Below are 15,221 nucleotides of genomic sequence, written 5' to 3'. Positions count from 1 at the left end.
GGATGGGGATCGTGGCTTTAAAAAAAAAAAGTTTATTTATTTATTTGAGAGAGAGAGAGAGCAAGCTTGTGCGCGAATGAGCACACTAGCAGGGGGAAGGGGAGAAGCAAGCCCCTCGTGGAGCAGGGAGCCTAACATAGGGCTCCATCCCAGGACCCCAGGATCATGACCTGAGCCCAGGACAGACACTTAACAACTGAGCCACCCAGGCACCCCTGGTGATGGTGACTTTTTGACTGCTATTCAATCTATCCATCCATCCAATTTACTCATTTAACAAATACTAAGTAACCTACTAGGTGCCAGGCACTCTGTAAAGGGCTATAATATCCTCTGTCCCTTTAGTGGATTTTCCAGCTTCTTTCAGGGCATTTGGGCCTTATTCCCTCTTCTCTTCAACAGGGGTGATCGAGGAGTAAGGGGCTGGTATGGACAGAAGGAGGGAGACTGACTGGGATAGTTGCTGAAGAGAGGCATGGAGGAAATATATTTTCTCCAGTCATTCAAGGTCCCCTTTTTTTCCCTCATCATGGAGGTGTTTTTCTCCACGTAGCTATAACAGGGGTGAGCAGAGAACTTTGGGGTGACTGGAGGTCCACCCTGGCCCAAGACTGTACCGTGGGTACCAGTGACAATTTTAGAGCACAGTGTTTCAACCTCCAACACAGAAGCCGAATCCTGGACTGGTTACTGAGGGACCCTGCCAGCGGCTGGCTCCAAAGTTGGCTTTGGCTCTGGGCTAGATTTGTGGAAGTTGGGGCCCAGGCTCCTCACTCAGCTGTTTGTATTGATCTCCAGGCCTCTTTTGTCTCCTCCTCCCCAGTGGAAGCCTCTCCCCCTCTCCCTGTCTCCCCCTCTGCCTCTCAGCCTCTTCCGCTTTCCTCCTCTGCTTCTAATGAATTGAAATCTCTGAAGAGAGCCGCGAAGGCTCTGGTAGTTTTACAAAACTGTCCTTGCTCTTTTTGCCTTTGCCCAGTCAAGGGTATCTTTGCCCGAGGTCGGAGCGATGCTGTGAGTCCCAATGTGATTGCATAGCAACACACAGCAGCTCGGAGAGGGGAGGAGGAGGAGAGAGAAAGAGAAGAGGGCAGGAAGGTGGGAGAGACGGAGGGAGAGTGTGCATACAGCAGCTGTCGGCATCCCTGTCTCAGGGACTTCTTTGCTGATTCACAGAGGCAGCCCGGCGCCAGCCTCCCAGCTCCCAGTTGCAGCCTGCTCCTCAGACCTGCCGGAATCAGAAGGTAGGCCACGGAGAAACGATTCCCCAGCCTCGCCCTTTTTCGGCAGGGTGAGGGGAAATGACTGAGGGAAGGGAAGCTCCAGAGATACTGTGTGTGTGTGTGTGTGTGTGTGTGTGTGTGTGTCTCCTTGCCTGCTGCCTGCATGCACCTTTGGGGGAAAACTTGCATTAAAAAAAATGCCCACAATGAAGTAGCTGCTGCTTGGATTGGGGGGTGTGGGGGGAGAAAAGAAGGTGCCCAGGAACAACAGAAACTCAAGCCAATTTGATCAACTAATGAATAAGAGGAAGGTCCACAGTTTGTTTCTTAGAGAGGAGAGGGCTATCATTTCTTTCCTTGTTTGCTGGCTTGTTTGTTCATTTTGTTTGTTCTCAATGACATGCTTTTTGTCCAAGGGTGGATTTCCTGGTGGGAGGGAAGGGAAGGGGTGTGGAAAGCCCAGGCTGAAAAGGGAGGAGGGAGGAACCCTGGGACCTCAGAGCAGGTTTCCTGAGCAAATGAATGTCTAGTCGGCAGACAGGACACAGGAGTGCCTCCCTGGAGTAAACTGGGCTCTGCCTTGGGAGCTGGGTGTTGAAGGCACATCCTAATCTCCGCCCTTACTTCCTGGTTCAATTCATCTTCTCTGTGGCATTTTCCCCTTCACTTCTTCCCTTGGTTCCCCCCCACACCCCACCACGATCAGGAGGTACCTCTCCACTCTTGAGAGCATAGCTTGGCGTCCTTGCAGTGGGGCTCACCTCTCCTGAAGTCAAACACCCTATTCCTTCTGGGCTCCTTACCTTTCCTGGCACCAGGCCTAACGCCCCAGCCTGGTAAGTGTGCCTGAGACTGTGTGGGTAGCTAAGATTTCTCCTGCCTGTGGTAAGCAGACAGGGCCAGGCCTTCTGGGTTTTGGGTTCAAGCAGGTGGCTGGGCTGGACTGGGGTGAAGTAGCCACGGCCTGTTTCCATCAAGAGCATGGTGCATGCCGAATGGAAGAGAACATACTTTTCTCTTACATTTTCTTTTTGATCGTTCAAGAGAACCATAAGTTTTTAGAAAGCTCTAGGTCTAGTTCACCTGAGTTCCTGACTTTTCCAAAAGGAATCCTTGTTTCTAGATTAAAGGCCCTCAGGTAAATCACCTTTTAAAGGGCCCTGTGGGAACCACCAACCTCAGGAGATTTTTTTCCCTCCCTCTGGGATTTGGGTGGGGAGATGGTTCCAGAGAACTTGGGAGCCTTCTAAGGAAACCCTCCCTGAAAAGGAGGTGCTGTGAGTCAAAGTGATAAGTATTCTGTCCGCCAAAGAAGACAGAGCCCCTCTTTTCCTGGGTGGGTCCACCTCTTCCTTGCAGTCTCGCTTCCTACAAACTCTTGCTGGGGGGAAGAAGATACATGGAAAGTTGTTTCCCCAGTCATTCTGCTCTCTTGCCAAGTCTCTCTGGAGCTCTGCACCAGAGCACCCTTCAGTTCCAAAACCACCCAGAGGAGGAAGTATGGCTCGAAGCAGCAAACTTAGCAAAAGCCCAAGAGCCAGAATTAGAGAGTGTATCTGGGATGCAGCACTTCTAAGTATAGATTCCCCAGAAGTTTCTGAGGTTCTATCTGCCCCAGTGCCAGATAGGAGGGGCTCTCCCTCACGAAGCCCAAGCAGATATCCTTCCAAACTTGCCAGGGACAATCAGGAGAAACCCACTCTATGCGAGCTATACCATGCGACGACATTCCTCCCTTATAAGGGATTCTAAACACACATTCGCAACTGAAATAGCAAGTGAGACAAATCCCTTCTAGGACAGCACTTACCACACTGATGTCTCACAGAACGCTGTTCTGAGAGAATGTTAATAGATTCTGTTTTAAAATAAGGAGTGGTGGTGGTGGTGGTGTGGGGGTGCGTTCTGTGGTCCAATAATTTTTTTTGGAAAACGCTTCAAGACCGAATTCTCCTCCTAAGAGTCACAGTGTATGTAAGCATAACAAAAAGGCTCTGAGCCGGACTGCCATAAATAAATCCATTTAATTTTGTTTAACGCAGCAACTCGCAAACGGATTTGACCAAGGAACGCTCTTCTACATGGAAAGCCCTTCAGAATCTTGCAGACACAGTTTTGGGAATTGCTGCTCAAAAAGACAAAGCCAAACAAACAAACAAAGAAGCTGGGAGAATTTGTCACGTGGAAAAAACTTAATAAGATAATCTAGTCCAATTCTGCCTTTTTCAATGAGAGAGAAACTAATAGATGCATCAAATTGGTCTCTTAGGCAAAGCTAATGAGTATCTGAGAGTGTGGAACCCTCATCTCCTAATTCTCAGTCTCTAGGGCAGCTTCTACAGCAGGTTCCCTCCTATGAAACTAGTTGCAGGAAAATGGAACAGGTTGAAGGGATAATCTTGTCATTTGGAGGGCAACATGGGTATCTTACACATTTCTTTTAGTATTTTGTTACATCTGAAAAGTGTGGATTCTTTTCAGCATGGGATTTATTGCATTCTTTCAACCAATGTGCTGTGAAAATTTTGTCTATGCCAAAAAGATACAAAGAATAACGTAACAAGAATCAGAATGCCCACCACCCAGCCTAAGAAGAAAACATCACAAGTAGAATTGAAACCCTCTGTCTGTCCTTCTATGGTTAAAACTTCCTCCTCCCCACACCACCTCCCTCTGAAGTAACCACTGTGTCCTGCATTTGGTACTTATGAGTCTCATGCACTTATTTATACTTTTGCTACATACGTAGGTGTCTTTAAACAGCAGATACCATTTCTTTGCATGGTTACATTTGTGTTATATTCGCAGTGTTACCTTTGTGAATCATCCGAGTTGGGACATGTGACTCTAGGTCACTTATTTTTTTCACTACTGTATAACATTCCACTTAATGAATATGTCATAATTTATTCATCCATTCTGCTGTTTATGGACATTTAGGCTGTTTCCGGTTTTTAGCTCACAGCTCGAGCTATCCTTATCATTCTTTTGTAGATATTCTTACGTGACTGTTGCTATTGGGTATATATCTAGAAAGGAATTGTCCCATCACAGGGTATGAAAATATTCACCTTTGGGAGATATTGTCAAATTGCTCTCCAAATTGGTTGACTAACTTATACTCCCACCAGCAGTGTTTAAAGGTTTCAGATGTATTGCATTAATTGGCTTAGAATAAAATGCTCCCCATGGGGATGGATCTCTGATTCTTTTCACTGGAGACTACACTTCATCTTGAAATTCCTTGACAACTATGTGTTCTCAGGAACACATTTCATTCTTTCTGTTTGTAAATGAGGGGTTTGGGGGCGCATGGGTGCCTCAGCCGGCCGAGCATCTGCCTTCAGCTGAGGTCATGATCCCAGATGTCTGAGATTGAGCCCCCTCATCAGTGGGTTCGAGCCCCGCATCCAGTTCCCCACCCAGCGAGGAGCCTGCTTCTCACTCTCCTTCTGCCATTCTCCCCCTGCTTGTGCTCTCTGGCTTTATCTCTTTGTCAAATAAAGAAATAAAATCTTAAAAAAAATAAATGAGGGGGTTGGTCTACATAATCTCTAAGGCTCCTTCCAGTTTGACACTCCGAGTCTCCATGATTTATTCATTAAGTGAGAGCATTTGAAGCAGAACCTCAGTTTTAGGCTACATTGCAAGAATTATTTTAGGAACACATAACAAGGTTCAGTACCAGTGAGATGTGTGTCTTCTTTCTTGGTGCCATGCTGTCAGGTGGAAAGGAAATGCTGTGAGAGAGGGCGCCATCATTCATTGTTACCTCGGATTGGAGAGAGGAGTCTCTAGCACATGGGAAGGGGGTCTTCTTCCCACTGCTGTGTTCTTTGCCAAACCTCTTGTGATTTAAAAGTCTTCCCTATTTATTTATTTTTCTCCCAAGAATAATAAACACTTGGTATAAAATACATATAAATGTATGTGTATGTATCTATGTATACATATGTTTGTGTGTATGTATACATACGCAAGGTATATAAAGCCAAAGGGAGAGTCCCCCTCATACAACCTCTCCAGAAATACTGTTGCTGAGCGGTTTTGTGTCTCCTTGCAGGCTTTCTTTTTATGCATATGCTCATGTAGATGTTTTTCAAAAGCTTTTTGCATAATTGGTGCTCTCTCAGACATATGATTCTGAACTTATTTTCTTTTATCTAAAATATGTATCTTCAATATCTGTTCACATCAGTATATATAGATCTCTCTCTCTCTTTTTAAAAGATTTTATTTATTCATTTGAGAGAGAGAGAGAGCACAAGCAGGAGAGGCAGAGGGAGAGGGAGAAGCAGACTCCCCCCTGAGCAGGGAGCCCGACGTGGGGCTCAATCCCAGGACCCTGGGATCATGACCTGAGCCGAAGGCAGACGCTTAACCTACCAGGTGCTGGATCTACCTCTTTTTAACAGCTACATAATATTTCATTTCATGAGTGGCTGTAGTAATAGGTAAGATGTGAGTACTTACTAGATGTCAGAAAGCATGAATGAACTCCTTGCAACCAGGCTATGAGGTAGGTCTTTTCCTTATCCCGGGTTTACAGATGCAGGGACTGATGCACGGTAAGGTCAGGGGGCTTGTCTAAATCTGTGCTGATGAGTAGTGGAGGCAGGATGCAAATCTGTGTGTCCTGGCTCAGAGCCCACACCCTTACCTGTCACACTGTGCCACCTCTCTGACAATAGCCCACTTAACCAGTCCCCTGGTAATGACCACTTGAGTTTTGTGATTGCAAACAATACTGCAGCAGATACCCTCACCCATTTCTGCAAGTATTTCTGTAGGATAGATGCCTAGACTTCTCTAGTTCCTAGGGGGAAAGACTTTATTTGTTCATTTAAAAAAATATCTACTGAGTTCTAAGGCACAGGAGGAGCTCAGAGGTCAGACTAGGAGAGTTGACCAGAATTTTACTTCTCAGATGTCCTAGGAAAGTCACTGAAAAGCTGTGTAGGGTTTACCAGCTGGGTGATCCCCCAAATCCCAGACTCACTGCATCCTCTTAATTGCTTGTGTCTGGGTGAGGAACAGCCTAGTTAAGTGCTTGGGCTCCCACCTGGTGGCCCATAGCCAAAAAAAAAAGTCTCTGCTTGCTAGAGGTCCATGACTACAATGCCTCAGGGCCTGGGTTCTAGAAGTTCCAAAGGCAGAATAGTGTTCACAGTGAAGAACTTGTGCTCTGGGACACTTTTGCCTCAGATACAAATCCCAACTCCTCACCCCATAATTCACAGTATCACTTTGAACCATTTACTTACTGCCTCTGTTCCTCTGCCCAATGAAGACAGTAGCAACCACTTTATGGAGTTGTCGCAAAGATTAAATGAGTTGATTCTATAGATTGATTAGTTAATGATATAAAACATGGGGTACAATGAGTTTTAACTGTTCTTATTTATCTGGATGTGGAAAAGCCACTACACTAATCTTTACAGAAAACAGTTGAAGACGTCCATGGCATGTTGGTGAGGAATGGGAAGGGAGGGAGGAAGTGGCTGTTAAGTAGCTAATATGTTGACAGGGTACAAAAGGATGTTCAGTACAAACTACATCTCTTGTAGGTGGCCCAGGGCTTTTGTGGGTGTGGGTAATTATTCTGTTTTTCAACCCAAGCAGTGACTATATGAGAATTTGCTTTATGATATTTCAGTATATTTTACACATCTGCCTTATGCACTCTTTGTAAGTATATTATATTTCTCAGGTTTAAAAAGTGAGAAAATCCAGGGGTGCCTGGGTGGCTCAGTCAGTTAAGTGGCTGCCTTCAGCTCAGGTCATGATCTCGGGGTCCTGGGATCGAGCCCCATGTCAGGCTCCCTGTTCGGCGGAGAGCCTGCTTCTCCCTCTCCCTTTGCCTGCCGCTCTGCCTGCTTGTGCTATCTCTCTGTCAAATAATTAAAAACCTTTAAAAAACATAAAAAGAGAGAAAATCCCGAAAGAATGGAGGGAATTCTCCCACCTCTGTCTGGTAGCCAATTGGCTCCCTTATCCAAAGGCAATATTAACAGACTCTTTTGTATGCTTTTATTTTATCGCATGTAAATTTTTTGCATCAATACCACATACTTTCCTTTTGGTTTTACACAAATGTGAACTAACTACCTTATTTTTTCTTCTTTTCTTTTTACTTAAAATTATGCCCTGAGAGGTTATTCCATATTGTCACATAAAGTGTTATTACTTGTGTTTTTTTTTTTTAATAATTTATTTATTTATTTATTTGACAGACAGAGATCACAAGGAGGCAGAGAGGCAGGTAGGGGCGGGGGAGAAGCAGGCTCCCCACTGAGCAGAGAGCCTGATGCGGGGCTCAATCCGAGGACCCTGAGATCATGACCTGAGCCGAAGGCAGAGGCTTAACCCACTGAGCCACCCAGGCGCCCTATTACTTGTGTTTTTAACCGCTGCATAGAGTTCCATTGTATGGATATATCAATATTTATTTAACTAATCCCCTACTAATGAAAATTTAGGTTGTTTGCAATTTCGTTTGCCGCTTCAAGACTTGCTTCAAATGCTAACATTCTGTATACATCACTTCACACAAATGCAGATAAATACGTGTATCCAAAGTGTTTTTCTTCATCCCTTCTGGGATTTGTACCTACAAAGTTGAGGACCTGTACACTGACCTAATTAGAGTTCAATTCCATAAATCAAGTCAAGAAATATTCACCAAGTGCCTGCTGTGTACTTGGCACCATCTTAAAAAAATATGTGGGATAGAAATAAATATCAGACATAAACCTTGTCCTCCAATAGCCACAATTTTGCTTTCATGTTAGAATCCTGGTATTTCCCAAATATTTTTAAAACTTTTCTCTCTGCCCAAGAGAAAACGTTTCCCCTGTTGAGTCTTTCTGGATGGGCCTGTCTGTGGCTTTGAAAACCAGGAAGAGTGTTCCTAGTAGCAAAAAGCCACAGGTTGGTATCTAGCAGGATCCTTAGGGGAGAGCACAGAAAATTTAGCTCTACCCCCAAAGCATCCTTTGCACTACTCCATGTGTACATATCTTCTCTCTCACCTCAGCTCAAAAGGATCTCATCCATAAATACATCCTAAATCCCTCCAATTTAAGGCACATGCTTCCTCATCTGTGACCTCTCATGGCACGGTTTCTGTGTCCCACATAAGGTCTGAATCATTTTTTTCCCCTTTAGTTATACTTTTTAAAAATATGTCTTATTTCCTACACTTGGCCATCTGGGGACTAAGATTTATCTCCAATTCTTCCAAACCTCTGCAAATTAAAAGGAGGAACAGGAATAGAATTGGTATATACAGGTGGAAATGTGAGACATCATGGAGGTAGACTGAGAGGCAGAAGGAAGAATCTTTTTGTAGAACAAAGAGCACTGACCAGGAGTCAGGAGACCCAGGCTCACTTGTGTCTCAGCATCTTCATCTCTCAAATAAGATCATAATTCTGGCTGGGCCAACCTGACCAGGTAGCACTGAGGATTGAGAATGACAGCACAGCTGGCTATAAAACGTGCTCTACAAACACGGAGAATGCTAGTATTTTGATGTTTGACAAGTCTTACACGTTAATGTTTTACAGGGTTACAAACCAAGGTCTAGAGAGGTGGAATGACTTGAGTCACAGTCAGTGGCAAAGTCTGAAAACAGCAGAGAATAGTCAAGGTAGGACCAGAGAGAGTTTAGGCCTTCTCTTCCTTCACTGGGATTTGAAGATCTGAATTCTCTGTCTGTGTTTGTTTTATTTTTGTTTTGTGAAGCATCAACCGGACATCAGGTCAGTAGAGGAATTAGAAGGAAGGAAGTTAGTTTGTAGAGAGGTGAACCTCAGAAGAGACAAAGAGATAGTTCATGAAAGAAGAAACACAACTGGTCAAAAATGTTGGGCAAAGGTTAAGCACCATTAACAATTAAGGAAATACAGAGAACTTTTCAAGATGCCATCTTCTCTTATAAAAATAGGAAAGATATTTTATTTTATTTTATTGTTTAAAAAGATTTTATTTATTTATTTGACAGAGAGAGATTCCAAGTAGGCAGAGAGGCAGGCAGAGAGAGAGGGGGAAGCAGGCTCCCCGCTGAGCAGAAAGCCTGATGCGGGACTCAATCCTAGGACCCTGAGATCATGACTCGAGCCAAAAGCAGTGGCTTAACACACTGAGCCACCCAAGCGCCCCGGCAAAGATATTTTAAAAAATAAGAATACTCACTATTGGCAAGTGTGCTGGGAAACTGGCACTCTCATACATTGTTGGTGTTAGTATAAAGTGATCTATTTCTTCTAAGGCAATTTAGAAATATGCATCATGAGCCTGAAATTGGTTCATACCCTTTGGTCCGGGAATTCTCCCTTCTAGGAAATTATCATAAGAAAAGAATCACAGATATGCATAAGGCTGTTCATGGCAGTGTGACGTACATCTACTTGTTAAAATTATGGTATATCCATTCACCTGAATAGTATACAACATGTTTACAGCTAACACTTATTTAGCACTGTACTATTGCCAGACACTGTACCAAGTTATTTAGATACATTATTAATTTAAATAATTCTGTGAAGGCAATGTCATTGTCATCTCCCTTTTGCTGATGAGGACACTGAAGCTCAGAGAGGTTAACTCATCCCAGGCCACAGGGTGAGTAGTGTGGGTCTGAATCTATGTCTGTATAATACCAGAGCCAATGGCCTCAAGCATAGTGCTCTGTCACCTTTGCAGCCATTAGAAATCATGTTTTAGAGGAATAGTTAGTGACATTCTAAAATGGTCATGATATAAATGGCCAATGAAAAAAGCACAATGTGATCTGTATCATAGGATGACAACTGGAGATGTATGGATATAGTTTTTTTCATAGAAAAACTACTGCAAGTCTTCACACTTATTAGTAGTAGCTATTTCTGGGTAGTAGTATTATAGGTTATTTTAATTTTCATCCTTGTGATTTTTTTGGATTTTCCAGTTTTCCTATAAAGAACATGCATTACTTGTGTAGTCAGCAAAAATAAACACGTTAACATAAAAAAGTTCTGAAGGCAAACCTTTTGTAGCCTTTATGCTTATAACACATCTAGAGTAATACTTCATTTTTTATCTGAATACATAAATACTAATTATTTTATGTTGGTGTCAGATAAGAGGGGAACCATCTTTTCAACCATTTTTGGAGAATCTCTTTGGGCATGAGCAGCTATGTAGCTGTGTGATCTCTTGAAACTCATAAACTGTCCTTCAGACCATAAACTCTTTCATCTTTATGAGCTGTAACAGTCCCTAGTCTCAGACCAAGGACCCCTGAGGAGGGGGGAAGGACTCTCAATGCAAGAAGTCCATAGATCTTTAAATGTATTAATGTTTTTTCTCACTCTGTAAGTACTAAAAGTACAGCTACTATTGTAGGTAAGAGTGGGTGAAGTGAAATTCTTTTATTCTTTTAATCTTAAGAGGCTCTTATACCTAAAATGTTGGGAACCACCAAAATAGAGACTAAAAATGCTGGCTCTTTAATCATCAACATCAGGAATCAAAGATGCTCACTCCCTACTCTTTGGATCAGGGTTTGCCAGCCCGACATTTAAAGCTATCACTTTCAGCATTTGCAAACATTGTCTTTGTTACCCATTCTCATCCCACTTGTGCACATTCACTAAACTGTCAACTGATTTGCACATCTAACTTTTTCACTCATGTCTTCCTTTTCTCAGCTCATCTAAAGCTGAATGTGTCTCAAGCATAGCTTATCATGGAACACTGCCCAAGCATGGCTTATTATGGAACACTGCCCTCACCCCCAACCACACCAAATTTGCTTCTTCTCCTGTCTTCTCTCTCTTGCTGTTGGCAACATTATCAACCCAGGTCCCAAATTAGAAACATTTTCACTCCTCCATCTCCTTCACCCTTCACATTCAATTGATCACCGAGCTCAATGTACTTTACCTCTTTGGTAAGTATTTCATAATCCCTGCTCTCTGCTCCCTCCTCACTGTTGCAGTGCTTGCCCATTAGAAGGTCTTCTTGATGGGTTCTTCCCTAGGGAGAATTACTCCGCAAGGCAGGCAGAGGGTTCTTTCTAAAATGCAACTCTGCTCGAGTCACTCCCCTGCTTAAAATCTTCAGTGCCTCCCTATTGCCTACAAGATAAAGCCCAGAATTTTCCACTTATCATTCAAGGCATGACCCAATCTGGCCATGACCAGCCTCATCTGCTGCTTCCCACACCATACATTTCATTTTGTGCTGTTTGGAATTATTATTATTATTATTATTATTATTATTACTTTGTCTTTTCTCTCCCGCCTAATGATAATCTTGATTTCTCTTTCATGGCTCACCTTAAGTGTATTGAATCTAGAGAGACTTTTCTTGACATGACCAGATAGAACTAACCTCATCTATCTCTTCACTCTATCCCATAAATACTTCTATTATTAATGCGAGTAGCAGTTTATAGCTTGATTTTTCCCATGTCTATTCTTTCTATATGTGAACTCCTCAGGGGCAGGCACCATGTCTTTTTCATCTTTGTGCCTCCTAAACTCTAGCCAAATGGAACTTATTGTGCTCTGAACATGCTATGCTTTTTTTGGTGACATCCATTTTTGCATAGGTGGGTTCCACTGATGGAACACACTTACCCCTTTTTACCCTTCTCTGCATAGGCAAACATCTACTTGTCCTTTGAGACTTGGCTCAAATGCCTTCTCTCTGAAATCTTCGCACATTCTCAGAGTTAGTTGTTCCCCTGTCTGTGCTCCCCAAGCCTTCTGGTCAAATCTCGATTATAGCACTTTTTACATAAGTATTTTATTATAGTTATGGGCTTATATGACTGCCTCCCCTCATCCCAATCTCCCCCACCCTCTTCTCGAGGCTGTGAGATCTCAGACAGCAAATCATCTATTGTGCACAAAGCACAATAGATAAACACATACTTCTTTGGTCAATAATTAAAGTCTCTTATGGTACATGGCAGCTTGGGAAAAACTACTAGGTAGACCAGTAAGCTTTGAATACTGATTTACATAACTGGTCAAGGCACCATTGGGTATGTGTTGAGTTTGTAGGCCTTTTCTAGGTCTCAGCTCTGAATCTCTCCTTGTTGCTTTTCCAGGTGCTTATGGTCAACGGTTGGTGCACTGCCCATTCTCACCCCCCATGAGCCTTGGTTCTGATGCAACCTATGGTCATGCAGGGATGCCCTTATACCCTCCCACGATGTCATGAATGGCGAGCAGCTGACCAGTTCCATCACAACAGCAGCCTCCGAAGCACCTGCCCCCAGCCTCAGGTAAGAGGCTGATAGCAAGACAAAGTCCTGAGGAGAAAGGGTGGACACAGGATCTGTGTGTGTTCTTGTGGGTGTCCATGCTTCCTAAGGCTCTAGGGCACTCTCTACATACCCGAAACCCTGGGGAGGGCAAGGGACCTCCTTCTGGCTCATCCCTTGTCACGCATGAAGTCTTTTATAGGGGCACAGGCAAGGAAATGTGTTGGGCTGGGCTGGGCCCCCATGACTGAGGGGGACTGGTTCCATGTTAACATCCCAAAAGAGGTCCCAGAAGAGTGACCCTTCAGAGTGTGACCTAGGACAAGCTTCTTTATGGCATACTTTACATTCTGCACCTACAAAATATTCTCTTTTCTTCAGTTGGCTCTTCCTCTCAAGTCTTTAGTCTTACAGCTCCTGGCTCAGCCCTGCTAACAGTCTCTTGACCTTCATACCTGTCTCTCCTTTCCTCTCTTCTGCCTAGGAGTGAAAGGGTGGTGCTGTGTGTTCCTGCCTATGTATGTTGGTGGGTGGGCAGAGGATGTATGAGAGGCAGTAATCCCAAGAAGATAGCCCCCTTTCCTGACAATGAGGAAAGTCCATGGGAAGTTAACTGGGCAAGGGGGAAGCATAAACATATTTTGGCTTGTCCTACTGTGCTTTGGGGTTGAGAGGCCATGAGGGTGTGAAAAAGTACTATGTTTCCTAGTATCTCACAGATGGACTGTAATGCTGAGTCACTATTGAGGGTGCAGACAGCAGCAGAGTATACAGGGAGGAAGAAGGGAAGGAGAATGGTCTTAGGGATAGAGAATATGGATGCTGAGGAGTCCATTTTGCAGAGAACCATGAAGGAAAATTTTGGAAAGACATAACAGCCAGGTCTTCTTGAGCCATCCCCCCACATTTAACCAGAGAAGAATTGCCACCTCTAACATATTCTCAAGCCACTGTCAACTTAGCATCTCCCAGTGTACCTACCCCTTCCCCAGAGCGGGACTGACATAGGGTCAAGGGATTGAGAAGCCTGGGCCCTTCCAAAATGCTTTCCTTGCACATCATGCCCCCCCACCCCAAGATTCACCACCTCGGCAGAGGGACCTGAGGGCTTCATTTTGTAATTGAGAAAGCTGAAACCAACCCCTCTCCTCTACCATTGTCTGGTTTCTTCTCTTCCTTCCCAATGGCTCTGACTTTGTCTTAAAGTTTCAAGAGATTAGGAGAGAGCCCTTTGGGGATTGCAGTGAGAAGCAAACATCTTGGCCACAAAAGCCAGAAGTAGAAGGCCAGTGGTAGGGAACGAAAAATGTCATTTCTTATTTGCCTATTTATGCCTGGCTCTACTAGAGGGACTTGTGAATATAAGGGGGAACAAGGAGGGGAGAACAAGGTGGTGAGATATAGTAGGGGGGGCCAAATGGGGATTTGGGAAATGAAGAAATCTGAAGGGAATGGAAGCCTAACATGGGTGGAGCCCCGTTCATCATGGGAACTTCTCTCAGAAACAGGAACACTTGGTTGTAGCTAGGTCACGAGGAGCCATTTTGAGCTCTGGGGGCATTCCCCATCTAGGGGACTCTGTGAGACTGGCTTGATCCCGGTTGTCCCAGCATCAGCAGAGCTGTGACCCAGAACTAGAGCCCCTCCCTGCTCTTGGCCTGCCATCCCCTGCCATCCCGGTTCCACCCAGAATGGCTCCACCCTGGACCCTCAGGAAGGGTCAGGCAGCTGCTCCAACTATTCCTGTAGGTGGGCCTCAGCATGGAAACAATGTGGAACTGTGGAAAGCCCAGAAGACTCTGTGGGAGATAAATGAGGATGGGAACAGAACCCTTTTTGGTAAAAGCGAAGTGTTTTCCCTCAGTGCTGAGTGGTGGGGGCCTAGCTCGGGAATGTTAACCTTTCCCCCAGGCAAGTCTGCTGGAGAAAGAGAAGAGGGGCCACTTCCAGAAGGGGACCTGCCCCTGAGGCCAGTGGCCCAGGGCAGTACAAGCGGGGCACAGGGGCCTCCCTCGCACTGGATCCCTGCACAGAGCTTCTGGGTTCCATTTTTCCCTCTCCCTCCCCAGCAGAGGTCCAAGGGGAGGCCCCAAGACCCATCTATTTCCCCGCTAGCCTTAAAGTGCAGTGAGAATCTGGGGAGGTGGAAAATGACTATCCCTCCATTCCCCTCTACCTCCCAAAGGCAGGGCAGAGCACCCCCTTGTTTCCGCAGTGGGCTTGGATGAAATCTTCTGAAGTCCAAATTCCTGATCCTGACTTCCCATGGCTCTGTCCCCAGGTGTGCCACACCTATTCCTCACTGCCTCTAGGCACACTTCCTTAAAGACAAGCCCATCCTCCTGCTAGGCTTTGGGGAAGTAGCTTACCAGAGGTTTGTCACCAAAGTGGTCTGATCCTTTCCTCTCTCTCGGCGGGGGGTGGGGGGGTGGGAGGTAGGGGCTGTAGGCAGTGAGTCCCTTCATGCTGCTGTGGAAAGGGAAAACAGATCAAGAGAAACTCCCCTCTTTACGCCCCTCCTCAGCACCATGGAATGCCCAGTCCCACTCCCGCTGTCCTTGCCAGCCTGGGAGGGCCCTCCTGGCCCCGGTGTGGCGGGCCCAGGCGGGAGTGAGCTGGAATTCCTCAGGGACAAAGCTCTGATTCACCCGCTGAGCCCTGACATAGCCGCCCCCTCCAGATTCCTGGGGGGTCAGTAAACAAACAGGGTGATAGCTCCCGCCTCCTGACCTGGCTCAGCTCTG

General features: G+C 45.1%; 1 protein-coding gene across 3 annotated transcripts in view; it reads left to right on the top strand.

The window, feature by feature from the left end:
* Nucleotides 1–859: 859 nt before the first annotated feature.
* DRP2 (dystrophin related protein 2) overlaps nt 860–15,221 on the top strand; it is a 42,842-nt gene continuing 28,480 nt past the window's right edge. For 2 of the 3 annotated variants that reach the window (XM_032881755.1, XM_032881758.1), the window contains exons 1-2: nt 860–1,241; nt 12,322–12,498. In XM_032881755.1, coding sequence (XP_032737646.1) covers nt 12,382–12,498 — 117 coding nt within the window. In that variant the 5' untranslated portion in view covers nt 860–1,241; nt 12,322–12,381. Of the gene's footprint in view, nt 1,242–2,015; nt 2,057–12,321; nt 12,499–15,221 lie in introns of those variants that run through there. The other variant, XM_032881756.1, reaches the window with a different exon arrangement.

The sequence above is a fragment of the Lontra canadensis genome, unplaced genomic scaffold (genome assembly GCF_010015895.1).
Source record: "Lontra canadensis isolate GAN:19392208 unplaced genomic scaffold, GSC_riverotter_1.0 scaffold77, whole genome shotgun sequence".
NCBI classification, from domain to species: domain Eukaryota; kingdom Metazoa; phylum Chordata; class Mammalia; order Carnivora; family Mustelidae; genus Lontra; species Lontra canadensis.
This window is presented reverse-complemented; position numbering and strand designations above follow the sequence as displayed.